This window comes from Diabrotica virgifera, chromosome 2 (genome assembly GCF_917563875.1).
Source record: "Diabrotica virgifera virgifera chromosome 2, PGI_DIABVI_V3a".
Taxonomy (NCBI): Eukaryota; Metazoa; Arthropoda; class Insecta; order Coleoptera; family Chrysomelidae; genus Diabrotica; species Diabrotica virgifera.
Window position 1 is genome coordinate 88,854,367 of NC_065444.1, and position 27,433 is coordinate 88,881,799.

A 27,433-nucleotide genomic window follows, 5' to 3' on the forward strand; every position below is an offset into this window, starting at 1 on the left:
TTTTCATTTTGTAACTTCAAAGAGCTGTAACATTTCTTATGTGCACATTTGTACTATTAAAGTAAGATAGGTTCAATTGAACTATTTTTGGTCCCAGAATATGTGGTACAATTTATCACCTGTATTTTTGTTACACCCTGTATATTGGAACCTTATGCAAACTCTATGAAGCATGTTTTAATTCCATTTCTGTGATAACGTTAGGTAATTAGAATTTAGCACTGACATATTTTATTATAATGTTCCATGCTACTGTTCTTGTAGACTTAATGGTATGCTTAATGTTCTAATGGTGCCTCATTTATATATAGGTATTTATTTATTTATATATTTATTTACTTATTTATTTATTTATTTATTTATTTATTTATTTATTTATTTATTTATTTATTTATTTATTTATTTATTTATTTATTTATTTATTTATTTATTTATTTATTTATTTATTTATTTATTTATTTATTTATTTATTTATTTATTTATTTATTTATTTATTTATTTATTTATTTATTTATTTATTTATTTATTTATTTATTTATTTGTCTATTTATTTGTCTATTTATTTATTTTTTTATTTATTTTTTTATTTATTTATTTATTTATTTATTTACTTATTTATTTTTATTACATATTTATTTGTTATGAGAAGTAACTTAATAATAATATAAGAAAACAAAAGTGTAGGTTTTATTTTCATTTATTTCATTAATTTTCTTTACATTATAATATACTACCAAATACCAATGGAATTTCAGCGGGACTATATCAGTGGAATTTGAGTACCTTATCTTTAGAAGAAGATGTAATGCTGAAACATAATAAATTGTATTTTAATAAACACTAGGAGTTATTTTTTTTCAACTTAAATATTTCACAACGAAAAAGCGAGAAAAAGAACTTAAACAAGAAGTCTACTATAGTATTTTTACTACAAAAGCAAGATTACTGTCAAAACATTAGAATGTGACTTTTCATCATGGCCACGTTTATGTCATTACTTGTCAGATATATTTTTCTTTGTTTTTGTTTACTATAAAAGTAATATCTATAATTATTTATTCTAATTAATGATGTCAATTCGTTTTCATTACTTGCCAAAATATATTAATTAGCAACAATATTATCATAGTGTAGGTATAATCATTAAAATAGATTATTTCAGAGCTCACAGCATAATTGACCGCAACCAGCAACACTGAACTGTCATTTGCGTTTGAATGTATGAGTACAAGTTGAAGGCACAACGCATGGAAATAGAAAGAGATATAATTGCCTAAAAATGAGGTAGAAGAAGAAGAACAAGATATTGTAATGGTCACTTGTTTAGTCAAACCTTCAACGTTATATGAAAATGAAGAAAATAAGAATGTAACTGCCTCACACAGTATTATTGTTATACAGATTATTCCAACGAAAATTTGACCCCTTCCCCAGAAACTCAGAAACCAAGAGTTTCTTCAGAGGTAAAAAAATAACATGTCAATTTGTATTGAAAGGGGGACGAATTTTCCCCTATTCCCTACCCCGCATCAACCCCCAGTATTTATTTAAATATCAAATGTAGTCGAGTGGTACATCATTTGTAAGGTATTTTTTTCCACAGGATCCTTTAATTTTTTTTATTTGCGGAATAACTTTAAAGATAATTTTGGATTTAACAAATTTATAATTTTGTCTCAAATTAATAAAGTCCAAAATTATCTTTAAATTTGTTACGTAAATAAAAAAATAGAGCGTCGTTTAGAGAAAAAAAATACCTTTCAAATGATGTGCCACTCGACCACACTTGCTATTTAAAAAAAAAGTGGGGGTCGATGCGGGGCAGTAGGGGGTTACATGTGAGGGCATGAAATTTGCATGAAAATTCGTCCCCGTCCCATTAAAAATTGACGTGTTTTTTTAAATTTTGAAGAAGCTCTTGGTTTCTGAGTTTCTGGGGGGTCAAATTTTCGTTGGAACAGACTGTATACTTTCGTTTGATATACCTAATTTAATTACTATTCTACATTAGTATCTATTTTAATTTATATTATTTGTATGTTCGTGAATGAAGTTACCTTATTTACTTATCGAATGATTTACTCTGAATCGTACTTACTTCAGCATCGATTCTCTTTTGGTTACATTTTTGCATCTGCCAGATTTTCTCGACCCAGTCATCTCCAGCTAAAATTAATTTGTAAAATTAATTTAAACATTATACATTGATTGCCTACGATGGTCTGTATAGTGTTAAAAGGCTACAGTAGAGCGTCATCAATACGGAAAGCGCGCTCCAAGATTGCAGCTTTAATTTTGTCGATGAATTTCTCACACATATCCGTAATATAGTAAAGAATGGCGGTACAGAGCCCAATTTGAGAAATGAGTTAGTTATTTGTGGAAGTTACTATATAACTAGGTACATTTAAAAAAAACGAGCCTGTATCGCTATTAAAAAGAAAAGAACAAAAAAATACACCTCCTTCTTTTAAACTTTTTATCCCATGCCTAGAATGTCATATTATTGGAACTACTACAATTTTTTATCTCAAACACGAAATCGGACACATTCATCATCACTCTCTTTGCCTTATCCTTATGCGGGGTCAGCTTCCCTAATTGCATTTCTCCACACAATTCTATCTTGGGTCATATCGATGTCAATCCCCTTTAACAACATATCCTGCCTTATCGTCTCCCCCCACGTCTTTTTTGGTCTTCTTGTCCTACTCCTTCCAGGAATCTGCACTTAAGCTATTTTTCGTATTGGGTGATTAACGTCTCGACGTTGAACATGACCAAACCATCTTAACCTATGCTCTCTCATTTTGGCATCAATTGGTGCCACACCTAGACTTCCCCTAATATACTCATTCCTAATTTTATCCTTCTTTGTCACTCCACTCATCCATCTAAGCATGCTCATTTTCGCCACATGCATTATTTGTTCCTCTTTCTCCTTCACTGCCCAACATTCAGTTCCGTACATGGCCGGTCTTATGGCTGTGTTATAGAATTTTCCATTCAGCTTCATTGGAATTTTTCTATCACACAACACACCACTCGGTTCTTTCCACTTCATCCATCCAGCCCTAATTCTATAATTCTACTGCATGCATCTCTATCATTTCTCAGTTACTCTGTAATACCGCTCCCAGGTACACACTAAAAATTATTGCTTTATACAATCAGTTCACCATCCAAAGATACCATTTTATTTGTAGTAACTCCATCTTTAAATGAACATTCCAAATACTCTGTTTTTTCCTACTAAGTTTTAAACCTTTTTCCTCCAGAGGTTGCCTGCTTGCCTCCACTCTTCCAGTTTTTATTCTAAGTCTCTTTCAATATTTCTTACTAACACGACATCATCAGCATACATTAAGCACCATGAAATGTTCCCCTGTAGTTTCGCTGTTATTTAGTCAAAACTAATGAGAATAAATACGGACTAAGCACAGAGCCTTGGTGCAATCCTACTTTCACATGAAATTTATCAGTCTCTCCCACACCTGTCCTAACACTAGTCGTTACTCCCTCATACATATCCCTCACAATCTTTACATATTCACCAGGGACTCCTTTCCAATTGAGTGCCCACCACAGAATCTCTCGAGGAACTCTACCATATGCTTTCTCAAGATCAATGAATACCATATGAGCGTTTGTGTCTTTACTCCTGTATTTTTCCATTTTCCAACTGCCTTATAATGAAAATTGCATCTGTTGCTGATCTGCCCTGCGTAAATCCAAATTGATTCTCGGATATTTCGGTCTCTTCACGTATCCGTCTATCAATTACTCTTTCCCATATTTTCATGGTGTGGCTAAGCGGTTTTATATCACTGTAGTTTGTACATTGTTGTATATCTCCCTTGTTTTTGTAAACAGGTACCAGTATACTGCTTCTCCATTCGTCTGGCATTTGTCCAACTTAATTAACGGATATTTCAGTCTCTTCACGTATCCGTCTATCAATTACTCTTTCCCATAGTTTCATGGTGTGGCTAAGCGGTTTTATATCCCTGTAGTTTGTACATTGTTGTATATCTCCCTTGTTTTTGTAAATAGGTACCAGTATACTGCTTCTCCATTCGTCTGGCATTTGTCTATAATTCTATTAAATAGACCTGCTAGCCACCTTGTCCCTGTCTCTCCCAATGCTCTCCATACTTCCCCAGGAATATCATCTGATTCTACCGCTTTTCCTTTCTTTATTTTTTGAAGCGATTAAGCCACTTCCTCGTTTGTTATGTTGGTAACCATTGCTGCTACTGTCTTCGTTGACTCTACAGGCTGCCTGTCAAATTCTTCATTTAATAAGCTGTCAAAGTACTTTCTCGATCTCTTTTTGACATCACTTTCGTGAACTAGTATTTTATTATTTTCATCTCGGATACATCTAATCTGATTAAAATCTTTTGCTTTCTCTGCTCTCTATTTGACTATTTTATATATCTTAGTTTCGCCTGTCCTGGTATCAAGGTGATTGTATAAGTTTGAATACGCTTCTGCTTTGGCTTTTGCTACTGCTACTTTCGCTTCCTTTTTCGCCACCATATAGTTTTGAAGATCTGTGTTGGATCTGGTTTCTTGTCACTTTTTAATAAATCTTACACATTATAACTAAATACTGATTAGGCAACATAGAGAAATATTCACTGTCATTTTGACAAACCTGCGTCAGATTTCAAAGTGCAATGGCACGATTCTCTTATCTTCTGTTATCTGTATCGATATCTGTTCAGTGCAGTAGTGCATTAGGAAAGTAATGTTTATTTTGGACTATTAAAAAATAGATTATTGTTAATTGTGAGTTTTACTTATAGGTAAGTATATTTACGTAAAAATATTTCGAATGCTAACGCGATTTCTTATTCCAAAAATAGTATCAGTGCTTTCAGCGCTCTATAAACTAAATAAAATAAGGTGGCACTTGTTTCGCTTCACAACGAAATGATTATTTTTTATTGTTTTATTATTATTTTATGCAAATACCTATTCTAACATAAAAATTTCACCCATTTTGGTTTATTTTTATAAATATATATTTACTATAAATAAAATTGTTTCCTTTTACTTCCATTTAGCGCGGCTATGAGTAGATGGTCAAAATATGGATCTTATATAATGTCAAATATTGCCACTGTTGCCAAAGTTTCGCAGAAATTTCCAAAAAGGGTATCATACTATCTTCCGAAGTTATATTGATGACGCGCTACTGTAGGCTCTTAATAAAAATAATTACATTTGTTGGCAATATAACAGTGGAAAGTATTTTTAGGGACGTGAAACAAAAATGTTCCTTTGGACAATTTAGACTTTGATATTTATTGCGTAATTTTAACAGAAGTTTAACAAAATCATATTTTACACCAGGGAAATAAGGCAAAAATATACCATGTTCGGGACACTTGAGCAGCCAGGTTGCAAATGGGTTTTTTGGGTACTATATACCTAATACATTATAAATACAAAAATGCCCATCACAGTTTGGACGAGAAATTTAGTCATTAACAAATAAGCGTCAAAAATGAGAGTTTTTTCGTTTAAATCGCTACAGGTAAAAATAGGGTAATTAAATATCTTATTTATAATATTTTTTTTTAGTAGATGAGCCAAGGTCTAAAATAGCGTTAATTGAATTTTGGTCCGATTATTTGTTGCTTCGAATATTGCAAAATAAAACTAAAATTTCGAAAATAAAAAATTTGCTATAAATTTTGCGAAATTAAATTTAGGACTTTCATTTTGCATGGAAAGTTGAATCAAACAGTCCGTAAAATTCACAAAAAATTTAAGACGATGCGTCAATTAGTTTAAATTTTATTCAATTTGTTTACCCCAAAGAGCTTTTTATTCGCAATGTTAATGTTCAAAAAATAATAATGATGCAGCAATTCCGTGAAAACAACGTGACAGAAGAATAGTCATATTTTCAAACCATTTAAAAAAATCATTAAAAAGTTATTTTTATCACTCAGAAAACATTTTAATAAAATAGAGTCATTTTTGGCTTATAAACAATTTGAATAACTTTGTTTATATTTACTGTAGGATAAAACTACAAGAGAATTTGAAAAGCTGGTACTTTTATACGAATTTTTAAAGAAAACCTTTTCGCCTAGGTTAACTACTGTCAAAGTTAGCCACTTTTTTTGTTAAATTGACGGCTACTTTGTTTATAACAATTAAGCAACCTAACTAGAGCCATTTTAAAGTGAATATATATAGGTTGTGTGTAAAAATTTCAGTAAATTTTGAACCTCAACAGAGTGGTTAATAAGCTTTAAAAATGGCGTTCGAACGGAATTAATTCGTGGTCGGTGGAGGGGAATATTTACTAAAATACGTGCACTCAAAAAATTAAACTGATTCTGCAAACATATGCTGCGATAATATCGCTGGAACTTGTTGATGGATTTTTGATCATAATTTTTTAAATTTCTATGTAGTCGTAGTCTTATAGAGTATTTTATGTACACACAACCCCACCTAACATTACAAAGTGTTAGGGGGACTCCCCTTATCACTCAGGGATATGAAAAATATATTACGACCGATTCTAAGACCTACCGAATATGCATATATAATTTCATAAAAATCGGTTAAGCTGTCTCGGAGGAGTATGGAAACTAACACTGTGACAGAAGAATTTAATAGATGTAAATAATATTTACAATAATATAATATAGATGGTTATTAACAAATAGAGGTTGGTGATAGAAGAGTGAAAATTAAGGGTTGTATTGTATGTAATTTTTAATTCTACATCATTTTAAATTAAGGTAGATAATTTTGTCCAAAAAAATAAAAAAAAATGTCAGGTGGGCAACCCCCCTTATAACTTATGGGTATAAAAAATAGATTAAAACCACTTCAAAGTCCTACAGGATAAACGTGTAAAATCTTATAAAAATCGGCCAAGCCGTTTCGGAGTAGTATGGTAACTAACACTGTTACAGGAGAATTTGATGTATATAGAAGTAACTGTGAATTAAATAATAAATGTGGCTAACTTTGAACATAATTAACCTAGGCAAAAAGTTTTTTCTGAAAATTCGTATAAAAATACCAGCTTTTGAAATCGTAAAGTAGATTTACTCTATAGTCAATATTAACAAAGTTATTCAAATTGTTTAGAAGCCAAAAATGACTCTATTTTACTAAACTTTTTTCGGAGTGATAAAAACGACTTTTTAAAGATTTTTTTCAATCTTTTAAAAATATAACTATTATTTTTGCACGTGGTTTCCACAGAATTGCTATGTGATTATTATTTTCTGAACAATACCATTGCGAAAAAAAAGCTCTTTGTGATAAACAAATGAATAAAATTTAAACTAATTAACGAATCATTTTAAAATTTTTTGTGCATTATACGGAATGTTTGACACAACTTTTCTTGCAATATGAAATTTTTAAGGCTATTTTCGCAAAAGTTATAGCACATTTTTCATTTTTGAAACTTTAGTTTTTATTTTGCACTTTCCGAAACAAAAAAGGATTAGACCAAAATTCAAAAAGTGCCATTTTAAACCTTGGCTCATCTAAAAAAAGAAGAATATTATAAATAGGATATTTAATTACTCTATTTTTACCCGTAGCGATTTAAACGAAAAAACTGCAATTTTTGACCCTTATTTGTTAATAACTAAGTTTCTCGTCCGAACTGTGACGGGCATTTTTGTATTTATAATGTATTAGGTATATAGTACCCAAAAAATCCGTTTGCAACCTGGCTGCTCAAGTGGGCCGACAAAAACCTTATTTCTCTGGACTATTTGCCGAAAACTGGATATTAGAGGCATTTTCCTCTAATAAATATGCTGATGACGTTGTTTTGTTGAAATTGGTCTGAAGCTAAATATTGAAAAGACATAATTAATAGTTATATACTTATGGTCAAAACCTACAAATAACCTGGGAACACACGATTCTTTCGTGCAATCGAATTAATTGGGACAATTAAATAAGGGATTATTATTAATGAATCACATTTCCTTATATTTTCCCTTGTCTGATTACTTGTACGGTATGCGGCAAAATAAACAGTACTGAAATTCGTATGCTTCAAATTTTGGAGACGTCGAAACTTACTGTGTGGCTTCCGAACGTCGTTATAACGCACGTGAATGTCGTGATAATGTTAGATGCTTCAGAATGGTTCTCAGTTTTGCAGAAATTTTTTTTATTTTAGAGTACTATTTTCGGTCATACGAAAAAGATCACGAAAACGGTCCAAGCTTAAAATCTACAATGGTTTCAGAAGGACGGGACAACCTGTTACACTGCCAGGGAGTCTCTTTGAACACTGCGCGATTGTTTTGTGAGTTGCCACTCACCAGATTTATCGCCACCAGATACGTACATATGGGGAATGTTGAAGGACTCAGACAGATCCACCGTCTGATATTTCGGAATTGTGGACTAGATTTAAAAAATTTTCGTGCCAGAGGCAGTGGAAGATCTAGAAGTTTACCTTGGGAGAGAAAATTCACCTTAGGGGAACTTCCAATGAAAAACCAACCACAAGACATAAAAAAGATAAACAACTCAGATTACATACAAGATATAAATAATAACTTATAGGCTTTAAGTTCCCCTGAATTTTCCTAATTAGCATGATTATTAGGTTGAATTTGTCTTTTTATGGTTTCAGTTTTATGTCAGTTCATATATTTTTATGGTTGAACCATTTTTTACTTTGAACTTTGAACTTTAATTTTTGACCTTATTAGGGTAAGAAATTTCCTCATTTACCCTCCCCGTAGATTCACCATTGGCCAAAGGGCTTCTTTAACATCTGTTTTATCGGGAACGTGCGTCGCCGTGAATAATGTTTGCAAGGCTATATCATGTATACTAGATATATAAATAATCATAAACATTTCAATATTCGTGTTGGGACGTATTCAGATGAGACGTGAATTATAAATTGTAAAATCCCCATATCTTCCTTAGTCTCAGCATCCGTTATGGCTTGCAAATTGTAGAAGCCTCGGAGGTGTTACCAGTGAAGATTCCCATTGTTTTCAAACTGGTAGGATGTAGAGTAACATTTTTGGATGGTGTTTTATGTGCTATTAGATTGAAAACTTAGTTTTTTGCTAGCAGTTGCCGCTAGGGCATCCCTGCCATTTCGTTCGTTGGAATCCGTGACTTTACACCGGAGTTTGGCCTAGTTGAGTCAGAGAGAGCAGCATATGTGTCTCCTGATGAGAGACTAATAAGTTTCGAAACCGGTAGAGGTTCTTGCTGCACTCTCTGATTGAACTGGAATAATGATGCGGCTGTAGTTGTGTGTTGCAACGAAATTGAAAATGGTTATTCATTTTTTATTTCAATATTCATTTCAGTACTGTTTATTTTGTCACATACTGTAGTATTTCTTATTTCAGATTTCTTATCGCATGGGAAAAGTACTCAGAACTTCTCTTTTTTACTTAGATGTTGCAAATTGTACGTAGTTCATTTAGTCTAAGAGCTAGTGAACCGACTAACGGTCCTCCTGTAAGGCTAGAAATTTTTATGGTGATAATTCATAGCACACCAAGGCTAAAAACCATGACCAGGCAGGCATCAGCCCTGCACGTGTATCTACCAGGTGAATCGAAAAGTGCACAGTTTAGGGGTAAAATAAACTTTCTCCTGTAAGGCTCATATTTAAGTAGGTATGTGTGTTGAGTAAGTCATTTAGAAGAAATGTGTACAATGACCGGCGATCCTGAACAGCATAACACCTTGCCAGGCGGGGAGAAAGATTAGGGTTTTTCCTAAAATCATTATTTTTGCATCGAATGAAGTTTTTTAGGTTTTTTGAATCATTCAATTTTGAATCATTTTTGACATATAAGCGATTAAAAAGTTTAAAAATTACGAAAACGGCCATTTTTAACCCTGAATCGGACATTTAACTGAAAATTTCAATGTTGCCAAGGTAGGTAGATATTCCTTAAACATCGATTGATGAAATCCCGAAGAGTTTTTTGCACTACAATATCGAAAACCCCTTTGTTTTTTAATTGCTACTCAAGCGGGCGCGGCACTTTAGTATAAATGAGGACGTTTGAGTTTGCGTAAATTAATTTTTTCGAGAATGGGCGAATTCGAAGAGAAATACTCAGACATGTCGATTTTTATTTTTAAATTATAATGTTTTGGCATATAATATGTAATACTAGTGACGTCATCCATCTGTGCGTGATGACGTAATCGATGATTTTTTTTAAATTAGAGTAGGGGTTGTGTGATATCTCATTAGAAAGGTTATTTAATTCTATATTCAGTAATGTAAACAGTAAAATAATTCTGAATCAACTAAAAACAGAAAGTGTCTTTATATTTTTCATATTTACTCAGATTTGAGTATTTAGAAACTGTCTTTCGGTCCTTTTCCTAGACGGAGACAAGGTAAATGCGTGGCCAAAGTGTCCTCTATTTGCTTTTTCCTATTTTCGTCGTCTCTTGTGCTTATATTGTAAAAGCCGGAGATACAGGATGCAGCCAGAAAGCAGTTTATTAACGAAAAGTCTTATATTTAAAATATTGTTTATTATATTTTTATTTCAATTATTCTAACTGTTTAAAAGTAGTAAACTTTGTATCTAGGGCTTTTCGTTGTTTTCCTCGTTTTCGAGAGATGTCGTTGGATTGCGTCTCAAAAGGTGGAATCATTGTATTGCGATGGTTTCCCTTAAATAGGCAGGGTTGTTGATATTTGTTTCAGAGTTGTGACTGCATAGCTTCACTGAAGATGCATGAGATGCTGAAATAGCTATATGGAGATGGTGGTCCAACTCTGAATCAAATAAAAACAAAAACTGCCTTTATCTTTTTTAATAAAATAATTATTTATACAGTGTGTACAAAAAAAATATTAAATTAATTTACACAAAAAAAGAAAAGTTTTTTGCACACCCTGTATAAATAATTATGTTAACGAGGAAAACGAAAAGCCCTAGATACAAAGTTTACTACTTTTTAAACAATTAGAATAATTGAAATAAAAATATAATAAACAATATTTTAAATCCAAGACTTTTCGTTAATAAACTGCTTTCTGGCTAGTACTGCTAGCCATAAACTGCTTTCAGCCAGAAAGCAGTTTATTAACGAAAAGTCTTGGATTTAAAATATTGTTTATTATATTTTTATTTCAATTATTCTAATTGTTTAAAAAGTAGTAAACTTTGTATCTAGGGCTTTTCGTTTTCCTCGTAATACGAGAGATGTCGCTGTTTTGCGTCTCAAAAGGCGGGTTCATCGCATCGCGATGGTTTGCTTTAAAAGAGGCAGAATGTTTGTATTCCCTTCAGATTTGTATTCTTGTGACTGCATAATCTTCACTGATGATGCATAAGGATGCTGAAATAGTTACTATATGGAGATGGTGGTCCAACTCTGAATCGAATATAAACAAAACCTGCCTTAAGCCCTTTTTTATCAATTATGTTAACGTTTATATTACTGGATAAAAATAACATTAGTATATTAGGATTATCTGAAATTAAATGGAAAGGATGTGGAAAAAACAAGAATTGAACACGACAAATCGGTTATATACTCGGGAAAATGTGGCGAAAAAGACCGACACGAGAATGGTGTTGCATTCATGATTTCAAAAGAAGCAACAAATGACCTAATAGAATGGGAAGCCATCTCGGATAGAATAATAATGGCTAGATTCAAAGCGAGATATAAAAATCTAATAATTGTTAATGTATATGCACCAACTAATGAAAAAAACAGGACATAAAAGATGAGTTTTATCAACAGCTACAGACGGCATACGATAAAATACAAAATAAATATAAAAAAGATATTGTGATGATAATCGGACATATGAATGCCAAAATAGGAACGAATAATAGTGGAAGAGAAACTGTAATGGGGATAGAAAGATTGGGACAAATTAATGAGAATGGTAACATGTTTACAGATTTCTGCACCCCAAACAGTATAGTCATAGGTGGAAGTATATTTCAACACAAACGCATACATAAGGTAACATGGACATCCCCCGATGGACAAACACACAATCATATTGACCACATAACCATAGATAAGACATGGAGGCACTCACTCTTAGATGTTAGAGCAATAAGAGGGGCAGACATAGGGTCTGACCACATGTTGACTAGAGCCAAAATGAAACTCAAACTAGCCAGAAGTAAGAAAACGCCAATGGAATAACGAGAAAGATATAACGTTCAGTGGCTCAAAGACGGAAATGAAAGTACTGAAGGATATAAGACCAAGTTAAGAGAATTATAGAATAAAAGTTACAACACAGAAAATGCCACGATAGAAGAGCTGTGGGATAAATGCAAGTATGTATATACACAAGCAGCAAAAGAAACGATAGGAATACAAAAAAGAAGTAATAAACCATGGCTATCGAGAAGTACGTGGGAAAAAATATAAGGAAGGAAACTACTTAAATGTAAAATGCTAAAAAATGATCTAAGAGATAGGGAACAAATGAAGAGAGAATATAGGGAGAAAGATAAAGAAGTTAAAAAAAGTGCGAGAAACGACAAAGACAATATAAAGAAGAACTGTTAATAGAAGCAGAAACAGCAGCAAAAAACAACGACATGGGAACTCTATATAAAACGACGAAAAAACTAAGCTCGCGCGGAAAAATGAACGTTGAGCATGTAAAAGACAAAAACGGGAAAATATTGAAGAATGAAAAGGAAATAGTTGAGAGATGGATCGAACATTTTAGAGAAGTATATGCCAACAGAATAATAGAACACGATATGGAAAATGAAGAAATAAAGAAAGAATTAAGCTTCACCGGATCGGAATTCACAAAAAAGAAGTAAGTAAAGCAATACAACAGCTGAAAAGAGGGAAAGCAGCTGGAATAGATAACATTACCACAGAACTACTGAAAGCAGATAGAGAAACATCGGAAGAAATCCTGTATGTACTAATAAACAGAATATGGCAGGAGGAGAGAATACCTACCTGATGATTGGAAAAAAGGTATAATTGTAAAGATACCCAAGAAAGGAGATCAAACGAATTGCAACAATTGGAGAGCAATAACACTACTTTCTACAGTGAGTAAAGTCATGACAAGGATGATACTAGAAAGAATGAAAGAAACTATAGACCAGTTAAGACCAAACCAAGCGGGCTTCAGAAGTAATAAAGCATGGACACATGCACAGATTATATTATCACATTAAGAAACATTGTAGAACAAAAAATATAATAGCAGAGCAAAATCTATATAAATTTCATTGACTTTAGACAAGCCTTTGACCGGATTAACAGAGAAAAAATATGTGGGAAATATTAAAGAGATATGGAATTCAATTAAAATACATAAGAATTATCAAAATGTTCTATGAAAACTATACCGCACAAATCATGCACAATGGGAAACTCACAGAACCAATCAACATATACAGTGGAGTCAGAGTGTATTCTATCTCCAACCATATTATTGATCTTAATCGACTGGGTCATGAAGAAGGCAACGAAAAATAAAACAGGAATCAAATGGAATGCTTTCGGTCAGCTTGAAAATCTAGACTTTGCAGACGATATATGTCTTGGGTCCGAAAAAAGACAACATATGCAGAAAAAAACAGAAAAGGTGACAAAAGAAGCAAGAAAAATAGGACTAGAGATTAACACAAGAAAAACCAAACTTATGAAGTAAATACGGAAAGAGTAATGGGTATATTCATTGAAGGAGAAGAAGAAGAATATGTACAGAAGTTTTGCTATTTGGGAAGCATAATTGACGCTAGCGATGGAATAGAAGAGGAAATTAATGGAAGGCTAAATAAAGCCCAAAATGCTTTCTATATGCTGAAGAAAACATGGGAGTCCAATAAGTTAACAACCAAAACCAAAATCAGGATATTTAATACAAATGTAAAGAGCATTTTGCTATATGCAGCAGAAACTTAGAAAATAGAGAAAAAGATTATACAAAAGGTTCAAACATTTGTGAATAGATACCTTAGACCAATATTGCAAACATATTGGCCAAATCGGATAAGTAACAAGGAACTTTAAAGAGAAACTAATCAAGAGCCGATAGCCAAAACGATAAATAGACGCAAATGGAAGTTTACTGGACACACATTAAGGAAAAATAAATGAAGATGATATAACCAAACAAGCCCTGGATTACCAACCAACTGGAAAAAGAAAACAAGGCAGACCAATGACATCCTGAAAAAGAAATATTACCAGAGAGCTAGAAGACAATGGGTTAACATGGAAAGAAGTGAAAGCCCTGGCCAGAAACAGAGATAAATGGAGGGGGACTGTAGAGGCCCTATGTTCCAAATGGAATCAAGAGGAGTAAAGTAAAAGTAGGTATATTACAAATAACACTTCAAATGAGCTATCACACGACCCCTCCCCCCATTCAAAAAAATCATCGACTACGTCATCACGCCCAGATGGATGACTTCACTAGTATTATAAATATGCCAAAAAGTCAATTATCACTATACAAATTTCTAGTCTTACAGGAAGACCGTTAGTCGGAGGGTTCACTAGCTCTTAGACTAGTTGTATTCTGAGATAATGTCTGAGATAATATCTGAGATAAGGAATGCAACGTAACGAAAACTATTTAGAGTAGCCGAACATGCGAACATGATTGTCTAAAAAATGTTACGTATACTTATACGTGTACTGTTCTATGAAGTCGAATCATGCATACTTAATACGGAGGCTATAAGAAGACTTAATCCTTTTGAGATCTAGACATATAAAACAGTTATTGTAAAAACTTCATCAGTTAAACTTGTTACGACCTTGAAGTTTTAAGAAGTGCGAAGAAAGAACGAGAAGGTGAACGCAGAATGAAAGAAAGAAAACTAAAGTATGTCGAACATAAATATAATACGTACAGAAAAATAAGGAATCTTGCAATAAATAACTTGATACACAAATAAGAGACAAAATATAGGGCATAAAGATAAAAAGAGGCGAATGTCTTGGCTGACGAATCCGGGATAATGGTATGTAGCTATGTAGTATGTAATTGTAGCTTAAAACGATATGCTTAACCCGGGAACAATCGCGCTCACTTCTCTCACGGCAGCAGTCGCGCGTTAGATTTTATCTAACAATACGAATATAAATTCGAATTTACAACAAATTTTTATTTTATTTTATTTTTATTTACTTGTTAAGTTAGAAATATTATTTCTAACAATTATTAATGTTAATTGGTTCTTATCAAAGCCATAAATTCCACAAATAGAAGAAGAAAAAGAAAAAGAAGAAGAAAAATTTTAAAAAAATAAACCTTCGCATTACTACACCCTTCCTCAAGGCACTTATGAGTGAAAAATTATGTTGCAAAATTTTTCATCGAGCTATCAGGAAAAAGGGTAAAATGTTAGATTTTTTAGCAAAGTAGCAAGTTAAAATGGTTTTAATAGTGGCTTTAATGATTGCTCACCTCAATGGCAGGGCTAATATTTTAAGAAAACGTTACCTAACAAACCAAATTTAGAATATACTAGTACTTACGCGTTTCCTTTGCTTTTTTGTGGCATAGAGCGTAATTTACGTAGTCAGCTTTATGCATGTTTGGTAAATAATGCCATATCTGTTCAACATCGATATCAAATCCTTTTTTGATCTAAAAAATGAGTCGTGGTTTAGAAGTTATGAAAAACAAGCTGAAAATTCGAGCATTATCATAACGAAAACTTTGTTTATTTACGTATTTTAATTCATAATATGGAAAATTGCTATTATGAAAAGTAGTTTAGAATTAATAATTATGTTTTATTGTGCAATTATATCATTATAATTTAAATGTTATGAACTATAAGGGTAGTTTACACTTGATCGAAATTCATATTTTTTATATACCTCGTATAAAATTAATAAAATTTTATATATGATTGTTGCATCATAAATCTTAGAACATGAAGAGCTATTCTTCGTCAAATTAAAAATAAAAGAGTTATAAATGAAAATGTTGTTGGTATCCTTAATTTGAGAAAAATCTTCAAATATTTTTTTCCATTAGAAGGATGTAATTGCACATATCAGACCATAATTTTTTCATACGCTATTATTTCATATACTATCGGTTCGCTAAACTCAGACACAACTGGCTAGTGATTTCAGTCAATAATTTTGCCAATTTATCAAAAAAAAATAATTACTAATTAGTTAATAATTACTAAATAATTAGTAATTTGGCCAATTTTGGCAAAATTCGCAAAAAACAGAAAAATTACCTAATAAAATCACTAGCCAGTTGTGTCGAGTTTAGCGAACCGACTATATTTTAATTTCATACCAAATGGAGCAGTCCATTTATCATAAAGGGGAAGCCGTATACTCGTATAAAGCTGTTAATAAATTATTGCTTTTAAAATATACTCAAATTTTTTTTGAACACCTTATTTATTTTATATAATAATTAAATTCACTATCAAATATCATTGATGTTTTACTAATACTAAATTTAAAATTTAGTTTGACATTCACGAAGTGTCAAACTCGAAAATATAAATAACCTATGCTTTGCTTAACAAATCTAGATTAAAAAAAACTAGCCTAATTACTAGCAACGATTTCAGCTGGACGTGTAGTGTGTCGGCAGAAAATAAAAATATTGTGACGTCACATTTTAGATTTTGAGGTCGATTACCTCGAAGACGGTTAGAAATATCGAAATGCCGTTGTCAGATTTGGATTTAGAAAAAAAAACTTCATAAGAATCCATCGATAAATCTGATCTGAGTATTGCAGGAGCGGCAACGCAATAACACACATACTTTGCGAACTTATAAACGAACTGTTTTCGTTTAAAAGCGAAATCTACATTAAACAATATAGAATAGAAAGGAACCTCAAAACTTTATCAAAGATACTCACTCTTTGTAGCGCATTTTCCTTCAAATTTAGCAAATATTACGAAAAAATCTTTCGAAATAAAACTAGAATTTTATTTTCCATCAAAATGAAAATAAATTTTTGCGCCAAGTAATATTCATATCAGCTCATTTGTAGCTGGAATATTGAGTGCGTCACTCATTTTTACGGCGTTTAGCGGTTTTTTTATTCTTGTGTCTACTATACATATAAAAATATGAAAATACTTACGCCAACTATAATTTCCCATAAGCAGTAAAGGTATCGCTAAAAGCAAAAACAAGTATTAATTAAAATGGAAAATTTTATAAATAATAAATGACTGACTACCTTAATGGCAATGTTTTCTGGAAAACGTCCATTAATCATTTCCGTAATGTCTGCCTCGGTAGTTCCAGTCATTCTCTTACATTTGTTATGCCATTCATTTAGGTTTTCCAAAATTTTTGGTGGAAATTTCTAAAATAAAAAATCTATTATCGTGTCTATAATCATTTTGTTAGATTTTTTTATTTAGCTTAAATACCTCAACAACTAAGGTCGTTGGAATAATACGATTGATTTCGCAATCATATTTTAATGTGTAGTGTGTGTGATGAGCAAATGTCTTATCACTTTGTAACGTCGACTTTATTGTCTTTACAAAGAGACGCTAATTGTATCCGAATGTCGGCGGTATTTCCGGTAAATAACTTTGTTAGAATTGTTTATAATATACAGGGTGTAACGAAAATACAGGTCATAAATTTATTCAAATATTCTGGGACCAAAAATAGTTCGATTGAACCTAACTTACCTTAGTACAAATGTGCACAAAAAAAAGTTACAGCCCTTTGAAGTTACAAAATGAAAATCGATTTTTTCCAATATATCGAAAACTATCAGATATTTTTTATTGAAAATAGACATGTGGCATTCTTATGGCAGCAGTATCTTAAGAAAAAATTATAGTGAAATTTACACACCCCATAAAAAATTTATGGGGGTTTTGTTCCTTTAAACCCCCCCCCCCCCAAACTTTTGTCTACGTTCCAATTTAATTTTTATTGTAGTACCATTAGTTAAACACAATGTTTTAAAAACTTTTTTGCCTCTTAGTACTTTTTCGAAAAGTCAGTTTTTATCAAGATATTTTGAATATTTTTCAAATCCACCACATTATTTGTATATGGTTAAGTACGATTATGGAGACTTGGTAATAATATGAAAATTTATTTATGATTTACATTTTTAGGTATATTTTGAACCATATTAAAAAAGAAGCCACATCTCGATAAAAGGTGTCTTCTCGAAAAAATACAAAGAATCAAAAAAGTTTTAAAAACACCGTATTTAACTAATGGTATCGCAGTAATACTTTAATTGGAACGTACACAACCATTTGGGGGGTTTAAAGGAACAAAACCCCCATAAAATCTTTATGTAAACATATTAAAAAAGAAGCCGCAACTCAATAAAAACTGCCTTATCGAAAAAATACTAAGAGCCAAAAAAGTTTTAAAAATATTGAATTTAACTAATGGTACCACAAAAATAATTTAATTGAAATGTACACAAAAGTTAGGGGGGGTTTAAGGGAACAAAACCCCCATAAAATTTTTATGGGGTGCACAAATTTCACTATAATTTTTCTTTAAAATATTTCTGCCACAAGAATGCCACATGTCCATTTTCAATAAAAAATCTCCAATAGTTTTCGATATATTCGAAAAAATCAATTTTCATTTTGTAACTTCAAAGGGCTGTAACTTTTTTTATGAGCATATTTGTACTAAGGTAAGTTAGGTTCAATCGGACTATTTTTGGTCCCAGAATATGTGATTTCATTTATGACCTGTATTTTTGTTACACCCTGTATAACAGAAACAATAATTATATTCTACCTCCAACGATTTCTTGGAACTTAGTTAAAAGTGGATGATCAACCAAAGACGATGGTGGATTTTTGATGATGTTAATTAAAAAATATTCTATTGTTTGTTAAGTGTAGAGCAGAAGATATGCCTTCTTTCATCCTTAGTAATATGGGTATAATGGAGAACGGCTTTTGCATCAGAAGGACAAAATAAGGATTTAACAGAGTTCCATGGAGAGCCCAGCGATATGGGTAATAAGAACCCAATGACTACGATCGCTAGGACACATACAGGGGATGCCAGACGGCAGACTACCGAAAATTCCTTCGGGCTTACTGCTTAGCGAGACTATTTATAGCAAAGTCTAGAAGAGTACAGACCTGCTCTTGAAGAACAAGATTTAAAAATTGGTAGAACGAGGATAGGGAACGAGAATTAGAAGATGCTAGAATGCTAGAGAGGGATGGAGATAATGGAAGGGTGGTGAATTGAATGGTATCAAAATTCCAACAAAACAAAAATTTTAAGGTTCAAGAAGGTACCTTTCATAAAACAAGCTATTATTTTTCTTATGTATATATTATCTTTATTAACAGAATTTTGGATAATTAAAAATAAAAGAAAAAGTGACAACGAATGCTTGTGATGGAAATGATTTGAATAATGAACGATGTAAACAGATATAAAAAAAATTTAAGAATGTGTATATTAGTGGAAATTTTGGGGGATGTGGAAGTTTTAGTAAAATTTTGGTGTCAAAGTTAGAGATCACAAATTAAGATGAAGAAAAATTTAACATTAGGGAGGCTTTAAAATAAAAGAAAGAAAAATGTCCCTGTAGGTACCTATTAACAACAAGCGAAAATTTTACTTTATTGAAATTTAAAAAAATATTAAAATATAACTTTTAGTGAGACCAATGTTCTGGTAAAGATTCAAGCTCGGGGCCAGACGGTATCCCCCTAGCATTTCTACTACATCTTCCAGACAACGGAAAAAATTTATTATTAGACCTTTATAATTTAATCCAGAGTAACCAGGTTAACCTCTTCTCAAACCTGATAAATCCCGGACATCACCAGAATCATATCGACCAATATCTTTAACCAATACTATATGAAAAGTGTTAGAGAAAATGGTAAATAAAAGACTGAGATGTTATTTAGTACAACAAAAACTTCTTATTCCACAACAAAGCGGATTTAGGCAAAATCGATCTACACTAGACAACTTAATAGACTTAGAGTCAGGCATACATGAAGCATTTGCAAATAAACAAGATTGTATCGCAGTCTTCTTTGATATTAATAAAGCTTGCGATACTGTGTGGCGATTCAATATCATAACGAAATTGCATAATTGGAATATCAAAGGAAATATGTTAAAATTCATATCAAATTTTCTTCAATCTAGCAGCTTCATAGTTCGATCAGACAACGTTAACTCAGATAAAAAAGTTCAAGAGAACGGAGTACCACAAGGATCAGTTATAAGCTCAACCCTTTTTCTAATAGCCATAAATGATATACTTCAACAATGCTAACCGATTGTCAAAGGAAGACTATACGCTGATGACTTAGCTTTATTTGCCAAAGGAAAAAACTCTACATCTATACAAAAACATTTACAACAAACAATTAATCAGTTATAATCATGGTCTAGGTCTATCGGATTACAATTCTCACCGACAAAAACTAAATGTATTCTATTCACACGAAAACATAACATTCGAACTCCACATCTGAAGCTATATAACCAAACCCTCAGTTTGACAAATAATGTCCGATTTTTAGGTATGGTTTTCGACAAAAAGTTATCATAGAAAAAACATACAGCAGAAGTTAAAAAATCATGCCAAGCAGGATTAAATATTATGAAAACTATTTCCAGCAAAAACTGGGGAGCAGATCAAAATACACTATTACATATATATAAATCTTTAATCAGATCCAAACTCGACTACAGTGCGATAGTTTATTCATTAAGCAAAGTCCATATCAGTATTGAAAACCTTAGAAACTGTTCAAAACACAGCTCTACGAATAGCTACAGGTGCGTTTCGAACGACACCAGTTGAAAGTTTGCAATGCTTAACAGGAGAACCACCTCTAAGTTTACGATGCAAATAGCTTTCTCTCTCATATGCTTCTAAAATAGCCAGTAATAAAGAACACTCTACCTATACCAATACGTTCACAGATCGATTTCAAGGCACTTTCTCTGCAACAAGAATATATCCACCATTTTACGAAAGAATTCGGAGAAACCTTCATGACTTACATCTTCAATTTCCTGAAATTATCCCAACAAATTTCCCAACTTCTCCACCTTGGTTAATACCAAATCCCAAAATTAATACTAACCTTAGTAAGTATATTTAAGTATTAGTATATACAAAAAAAGTGAGACTATAACAGACCTAATCAAACAATAATTCTTAATAGAAATGGAAACTTATAAAAATCACTATAAGATATACACTGACTTATCCAAATCATCAGACGGTGTTGGTGCAGCCATCCTCACACCCAATACATCATTAAAATTTAAATTCAAGCCTATTACTTCTTGATTCACTGCAGAGTTGTATGCAATATTACAAGCACTTATCCATATAAAAGAGTCGAAACAATCCCCGTCTCTCATAATAACCGACTCACTCAGCTCACTTTATACTATCAAAAATGTCTTTACACCAAGAATCCAATTGCCTTACATATCCAATCAGAAATAGCGATCCTAAATATAGTCCAAGTAATGAAGCTTAGAATAGAACAAAACCTCGCAATTTTTACAGAATGGATGGATTTGCTTGAACATTTGAGAATAAGTAGTGGATAGTCCAAGAACCAAAATCTATATGATGTCGAAAGGCGCTTTTACCATGGGGTTGGTTGCCACCCCATCTCGGTGTGGAAATTTTTTATTATATTTAGACCGCTAAAGTTGGTAAAAACATTTATTCTAAGCAAAAAACGTTCTATACATTTTTTTGATAAAATCAATACTTTTTCATTTATTCGCTATCGAAAGTGTTAGTTTTATATCGAAAAAATCAATGTTTTTAATCAGTTTTCTGCTAATAACTCAAAAAGTTTTAAAACAACTTTGCTTAATAAAAATGTACCTTTTGAAAAAATAAACAAATTTGGTTTTTTAATTTTTTTCTTAAACCAATAGTAATCGAGCTATACTTTTTTATATGTTAGCTCTTCTTCGCCAAATGCTAAATATTGTATATTCAAAGTCAAACGACGGGAAATCTATGCATTTTTCGAGGATAACTCATTGAAACTAATTTAAAGTGTTTAAAAATATCTATCTCTAGAAATAAAAAAAGTCTCTAGCTCAAAAATTAAATAACTTATAATGAAAAGAATGTAAGTCCCTATTTTTTTCGGCAAAAAATTTATCGGAAACAACCCCCTTATCACCAGCCTAATTAACATTAGTCACTGCCCCTATTTTTTCTTCTTTATTTATGTATTATTAATAGGTTCTAAAAGTTTGACTGGCTTAAAATTATTAGTTTTTAATAAAATGGAGTTAAAAGCGAATAATTAATTTTTGTAGTTTGGTAAAAAATGCCTTTTCTTCGGAATATAAAGAGTAACATCAGGGATACGAAAAAATGTTTTAATATGAAATTGTAGTTTATTTAATTTCCAAGAACATGGTTTGCAAAAAATTTTCCTGCGGCAAAAATTGAGTGGGCTATTGACAATTAAAACTTGTAATAACATGCAAAAACCACCTTTACCAACCCTTTCAAAGTCACCTCTTTTTGAGACTGAGGACTTTAAAAAGATTTAATGTTAACAGCCTTATTGATCTTGTAAAAACCTATAAAATTCTTTATCACCAAACTTTATAAGATAAAAAATTAAAAGGTTACGGTTAAAAAAATCAATATATTTTTTGAAAAAAAGAAACGAGAAATCCAATTGGAAGCATAATAATGTAAGGTAGCGGTGTTTTTAGTCAATGGTCTTATTCATTCTCCTTTATTAGATTCTTATTAATAGGTTCTAGACGTTTGACTGGCTTATAATGATTAGTTTTCAAAAAAAATGGAGTTAAAAGTGAATAACGAATTTTTGTAGTTTGGTAAAAAATGCCATTTTCTTCAGAATAGAAAGATTAGCATCAGAGATACGAAAAAATTATTCAATATGAAATTGTAGATTATTCAATTTCCAAGAACGTTTGAAAAAATTTTTTCTGCGGCACAAATTGAGTGAATTGTAAATGAGTATCTATACCAAAAACATTGATTTCTTAGATATAAAACTAACACTTTCGATAGCGAATAAATCGAAAACTATTAATTTTATCAAAAAAGTGTATAGAACATTTTTTGCTTAGAATGAATGTTTTTATCAACTTTTGCGGTCAAAATATAATAAAAAATTTCCACTCCGGAGATGGGGTGGCAACCACCCCTATGGTAAAAGCGCCTTTCGACATCATATAGATTTTGATCCTTGGACTATCCACTACTTATTCTTAAATCTTCAAGCAAATCGATCCATTCTGTATAAATTGCGAGGTGAAAAGCTTCAGTTCCTGGACTAATAAAAATAAAATCACTGTCGACTTTATGTTTGTCCCATCGCATTCTGGTATATGTAGAAGGAAATGAAGAAGTAGATCTACTAGCCCGCTTAGCATCCTTCAGCCAGGACTCCATTCTTATTAACGAGGTTTCTCCCGATGACTTGAAGTCAGAAATAAAATATAAAGTGTTTAGTGCGTCGCTCCAACCAACAGCGAACAGACTCGACCGAGTGAGAATAACACGTTTACGGCTGGGACACAGAAACCTAACACATAAACACCTCTTTACGCGAACTGTGCCGCGTATGTGTGAAAACTGTGGAACAACACTCTCCGTGAAACACATATTAACTGAGTGCAAAACATATCAAACAACAAGAAAGAAGTATACCATCCCAAAGAATATCAAGGAAGGAGTAAATATGAACGTTAAAAACACAATAATTTATCTTAAAGACTCTTAAACTTTACTTTTGTTATATTTTTTAAATCGCTAATAATCCCTGTGGTTACAGTGTAAATAAATAAAAAAATGTTCTGGTAACTCCTTCGCGGTTTCTGTAATTTGCAAACCATAAGAATGCTGAAGCAAAAAGGCTAGGGGAGATCTAAGAATTGCATCTAACTTCCTGCCTGCTCAGTATGGCAAAAATTCCAGTGAAAAATTAGAAAAATCGGTAATAGCAGTCGGATTTGTTTTAATTCATTCACAGAAAGTGAGTATACGCTCTCTGATGATAGCGTAGGAACTTGAAACCGGTTAGGGTGTTTATGGCACTCTTTGAATGAATTGAAATAAAAGAATGTCTGTCTTCTTAGATGATGAAGAAAATGCACTTCTTAGATCTCCCTAGCCTTTTTTGTCTCGGAATTCGTATGGTTTACAAATTATTGCGACCGGGAAGGCGTTACCAGAAAATTAGTCTAAACAAAAATTTATTTTAATATTATTTTTAATTTTATTGAAGTAAAACTTTTGCTTGTTTTAAGCACATGCCGCCATGTCACACATATCGCGTTATTTTGCTGTAAATCGATACTAGAAATCGAATTTGTTTTACTTCATTCAGAGAAAGTAATAATATACAGGGTGTCCAGAAACTCTACCGACAAACGAAGACAGGAGATAATTCAGATAATTTTAAGACAATTTAGCTGAATTCACCTAATCATCATGGCAATCTTCACTTTATCTGCAGCAACGCGAAAAGCTGCACAGATGTTATGTTGAACCAGGTTCCGAGGTTCTTTAACCAGGATGTTCTTCTTCTTCCTGTACCTCGCTTTCCAAATATTTTTCCTTGCAGGATGGCTTGTAGGAGGGCATATCTGGATTCATTTCGCATAATGTGTCCAAAGTATTCCAACTTTCGAGATTTGATGGTGGTTAGTACTTCTCGGTTCTTCCCCATTCTTCTAAGAACCTCCTCATTCTGTAATGTAATTCTGTCTTGTAATTAGTTTTTCTTAAATACCTTCTGAGCGCTTCAATTTAGAAAAACTAAAATCGGTGCATATATTTATCTTCCAGTGATAAATCGGTTCCATCCATTGCGACTTTCTAGTACCAATTATAGGCGTCCATTTTGGGTAGGGCAACGGTTATTTTATCACACAACTTTTTTGTCTTTAATTTTTAAGCATTTTTGACACTGGATTATTAAATTGTGAGGTATTCTAGTACTTAAAGGTACTCTTGCTTTAAGTCGGTAGGAGACACGGTTTTCTACAAAAATCTATTTGAAAATGTTTTGTTTTTTGAATTTGAAAAAAAAGTTGGAAAATTTTTTCAAAAAAAAAACGGTGTATTTTACCAAATTAAAGCAAGAGTAACTTTTAGTACTAAAATACTTCATAACTAAATATTCTAGAGTCAAAAATGCTTAAAAATTGAGACAAAAATGTTATGCGACAAAATAACCGTTGACCTAACCAAAACGGACGCATCTAACCCCTACTAGAAATTCGCAATTCATGAAATTGATTCATGTCTGAAATATAAATAAACGTACCAGTTTTCAGATTTCTAAATAGTTTTTTTTGAATTTTTTTTGGAAATTCAAAAAAAGAAAAATTATAAATCGATTTTTCTAGAAAAAGGTGTATCCTATCGACTGAAAAGAAGAGTACCTTTTAGTTTTAACATACCTCACAATTTAATAATCCAGAATCAAAAATGTTTAAAAAGTAAAGATAAAAAAGTTACGTGATAAAATAATTGTTGCCCTACCCAAAACGGACGCCTATGACCGGTACTAGAAATTAGCAATGCATGGAATCGATGTATCTGTGGAAGATAAATATGTGTACAAATTTTTGTTTTCTCAGTAGAAGCGTTTTGGAGTTATTTAAGAAAAACTAATTACAAGACGTTATTTTTAAAGAGCTCTAGCTCTCTTAGCTAGAGCTAGATTTTCGGACTAGGTGAATTGGGTTAAAATAACTTAGAATTATCTGAGGAATCTCCTGTCTTCCTTTGTCGGTAGAATTTCTGGACACCCTGTATATTATAATCTATGATGATTTCTTAAATTGTTTAGGGTATTTATGACACTCTGAATGATTTGAAATATAAGACGTCTGTAGTTTTAGTTTTACAGCAAAATTATTATTTATATAATTTTATACTTACACCTCTGTCCAATGCTCCATATGATGCAGCTATTAAACAACCCAAAATGACTGGTACCAAAACAGCTTTCATTTTCGATATTATAAGTTATAACTGGAACAAGAAAACATTCGATAATATTAAACTAGTCTTGTTCTCTACCATACTACGAGAGAAAGAAACATGTAAAACAAAATACATTTCATTTTTTTTCCGAAATTAAGAGAGTACTCCAAACAATATTTTTATACTACTGGTAACGGGCTCCATTCCGATATATTCGAAAAAATTTTATTGCTGAGACAATTAAATTAAACAGAGTTCTGCGCCACCTGTTAATATCAAGGAAAAAAAGAATGTGTGTGTACTGTGTACGCACGTAAGAAGTTATAATTCTATTATGATTTCTCAAAAATAAATATACTTTAAACAGTTTGTTTTAATTTTTTTAAACACCAAACTAATTTTGTGCTTACCGCTTTCAAAAAAATAAAAAAAAAGTATAGGATTGTTCCGGAGTCGAACTCAAGACCTCTCGATCTCTGGCCGAATGGTATACCAAATGCGCTACGAGGACTACTGTGTCTGTACCGGTTCGGACGTACCTAATGACAATTCACGGTAACAAACACACTGGAAGGTGAATTATAATAAATATACAATAAAATGTTTTAATAATACTCATCTTACTCCTGAGGAAGACAAATCCAAAGACACAAAAATTATAATAAATATATTTACTAAAAACACTAATATATTCTTTTCACACCTTTTCTTGCACTGATATATTAATACATAACTTGAAAGATTCAGCAACTAAACGCCATACTGTCTATGTGCGCATGCGCGCAGTTTTATGAAATTTTACTCTCAATCGCGCCTAAAGAAATATAACTTCAAAAAAATTTACAATAAACTTAAAAAATCAATATTCTAATGACTTTTCCTCGGCTTTAAATAACCGAAATTCTTAAAATTTAGAACGACTAATAAAACTAACGATACCCTACCTTTAAGCGGCCAACACTAAATTTCAAAATAGTAAGTAAATAATATTTTTTTAACCTCTGCAAATTACTTCGTTTTCTAAATGTAGAACACGTTGAACAACGGTACAAGAATTGCAAATTTTCGTTCTTTTATAGTCAAATAAAACATATTAAAAATGATATCGTAATTATTGTTACCTATATACATATTTTTAATAGGTAGTAATGTTCAATGGTTAATTAATTCGGACATTGATGGACGTATTTCAGTCGTTAGTGAGACTTAGTATTTGATATTTTATCTTCGTTTTTAATAGGTGTTTATGGACATACAATGACATTATTATATCACTATATTCATAATAGGTCTGGATCCCGCGTATGAAAAAAGTTGATTAATAGCAAGCTGAAAATTTGTTAGCAGCTTAAGGGTGTCTAGTCGGATAAACTTTGATATATGGGAAAACTGTAACAGGGGTAGTTTTAATTATGGAACAGGTTAAAAATTTGGAACGGTCAGACCACGAAAACGGCACATTTATTTTGTCCGACAGAAT

At 31.9% G+C, this 27,433-nt stretch overlaps 1 protein-coding gene across 1 annotated transcript; it reads right to left on the reverse strand.

The window, feature by feature from the left end:
* Window positions 1-681: 681 nt before the first annotated feature.
* Window positions 682-27,042, reverse strand: LOC114332594 (general odorant-binding protein 83a-like). Its single transcript, XM_028282417.2, has 7 exons — window positions 26,898-27,042; window positions 25,909-26,001; window positions 17,194-17,322; window positions 17,095-17,130; window positions 15,502-15,613; window positions 2,099-2,166; window positions 682-808 (listed from the first exon to the last, which is right to left on the reverse strand). Exons 2-7 carry the CDS (start codon window positions 25,978-25,980, stop codon window positions 791-793), a joined length of 435 nt encoding a protein of 144 aa, XP_028138218.1. The 5' UTR covers window positions 25,981-26,001; window positions 26,898-27,042; the 3' UTR covers window positions 682-790.
* Between the last annotated feature and the right edge of the window lie 391 nt (window positions 27,043-27,433).

Coding starts and splice junctions, on each gene's coding strand:
- LOC114332594 (XM_028282417.2), bottom strand. CDS start 25,980: ATGAAAGCTGTTTTGGTACCAGTCATTTTGGGTTGTTTAATAGCTGCA. Junction 17,323..25,908: donor ATGGAGCATTGGACAGAGGT/GTAAGTATAAAA, acceptor TTTTTATTTTAG/AAATTTCCACCAAAAATTTT. Junction 2,167..15,501: donor CAAAAAAGCAAAGGAAACGC/GTAAGTACTAGT, acceptor AATTAATTTTAG/CTGGAGATGACTGGGTCGAG.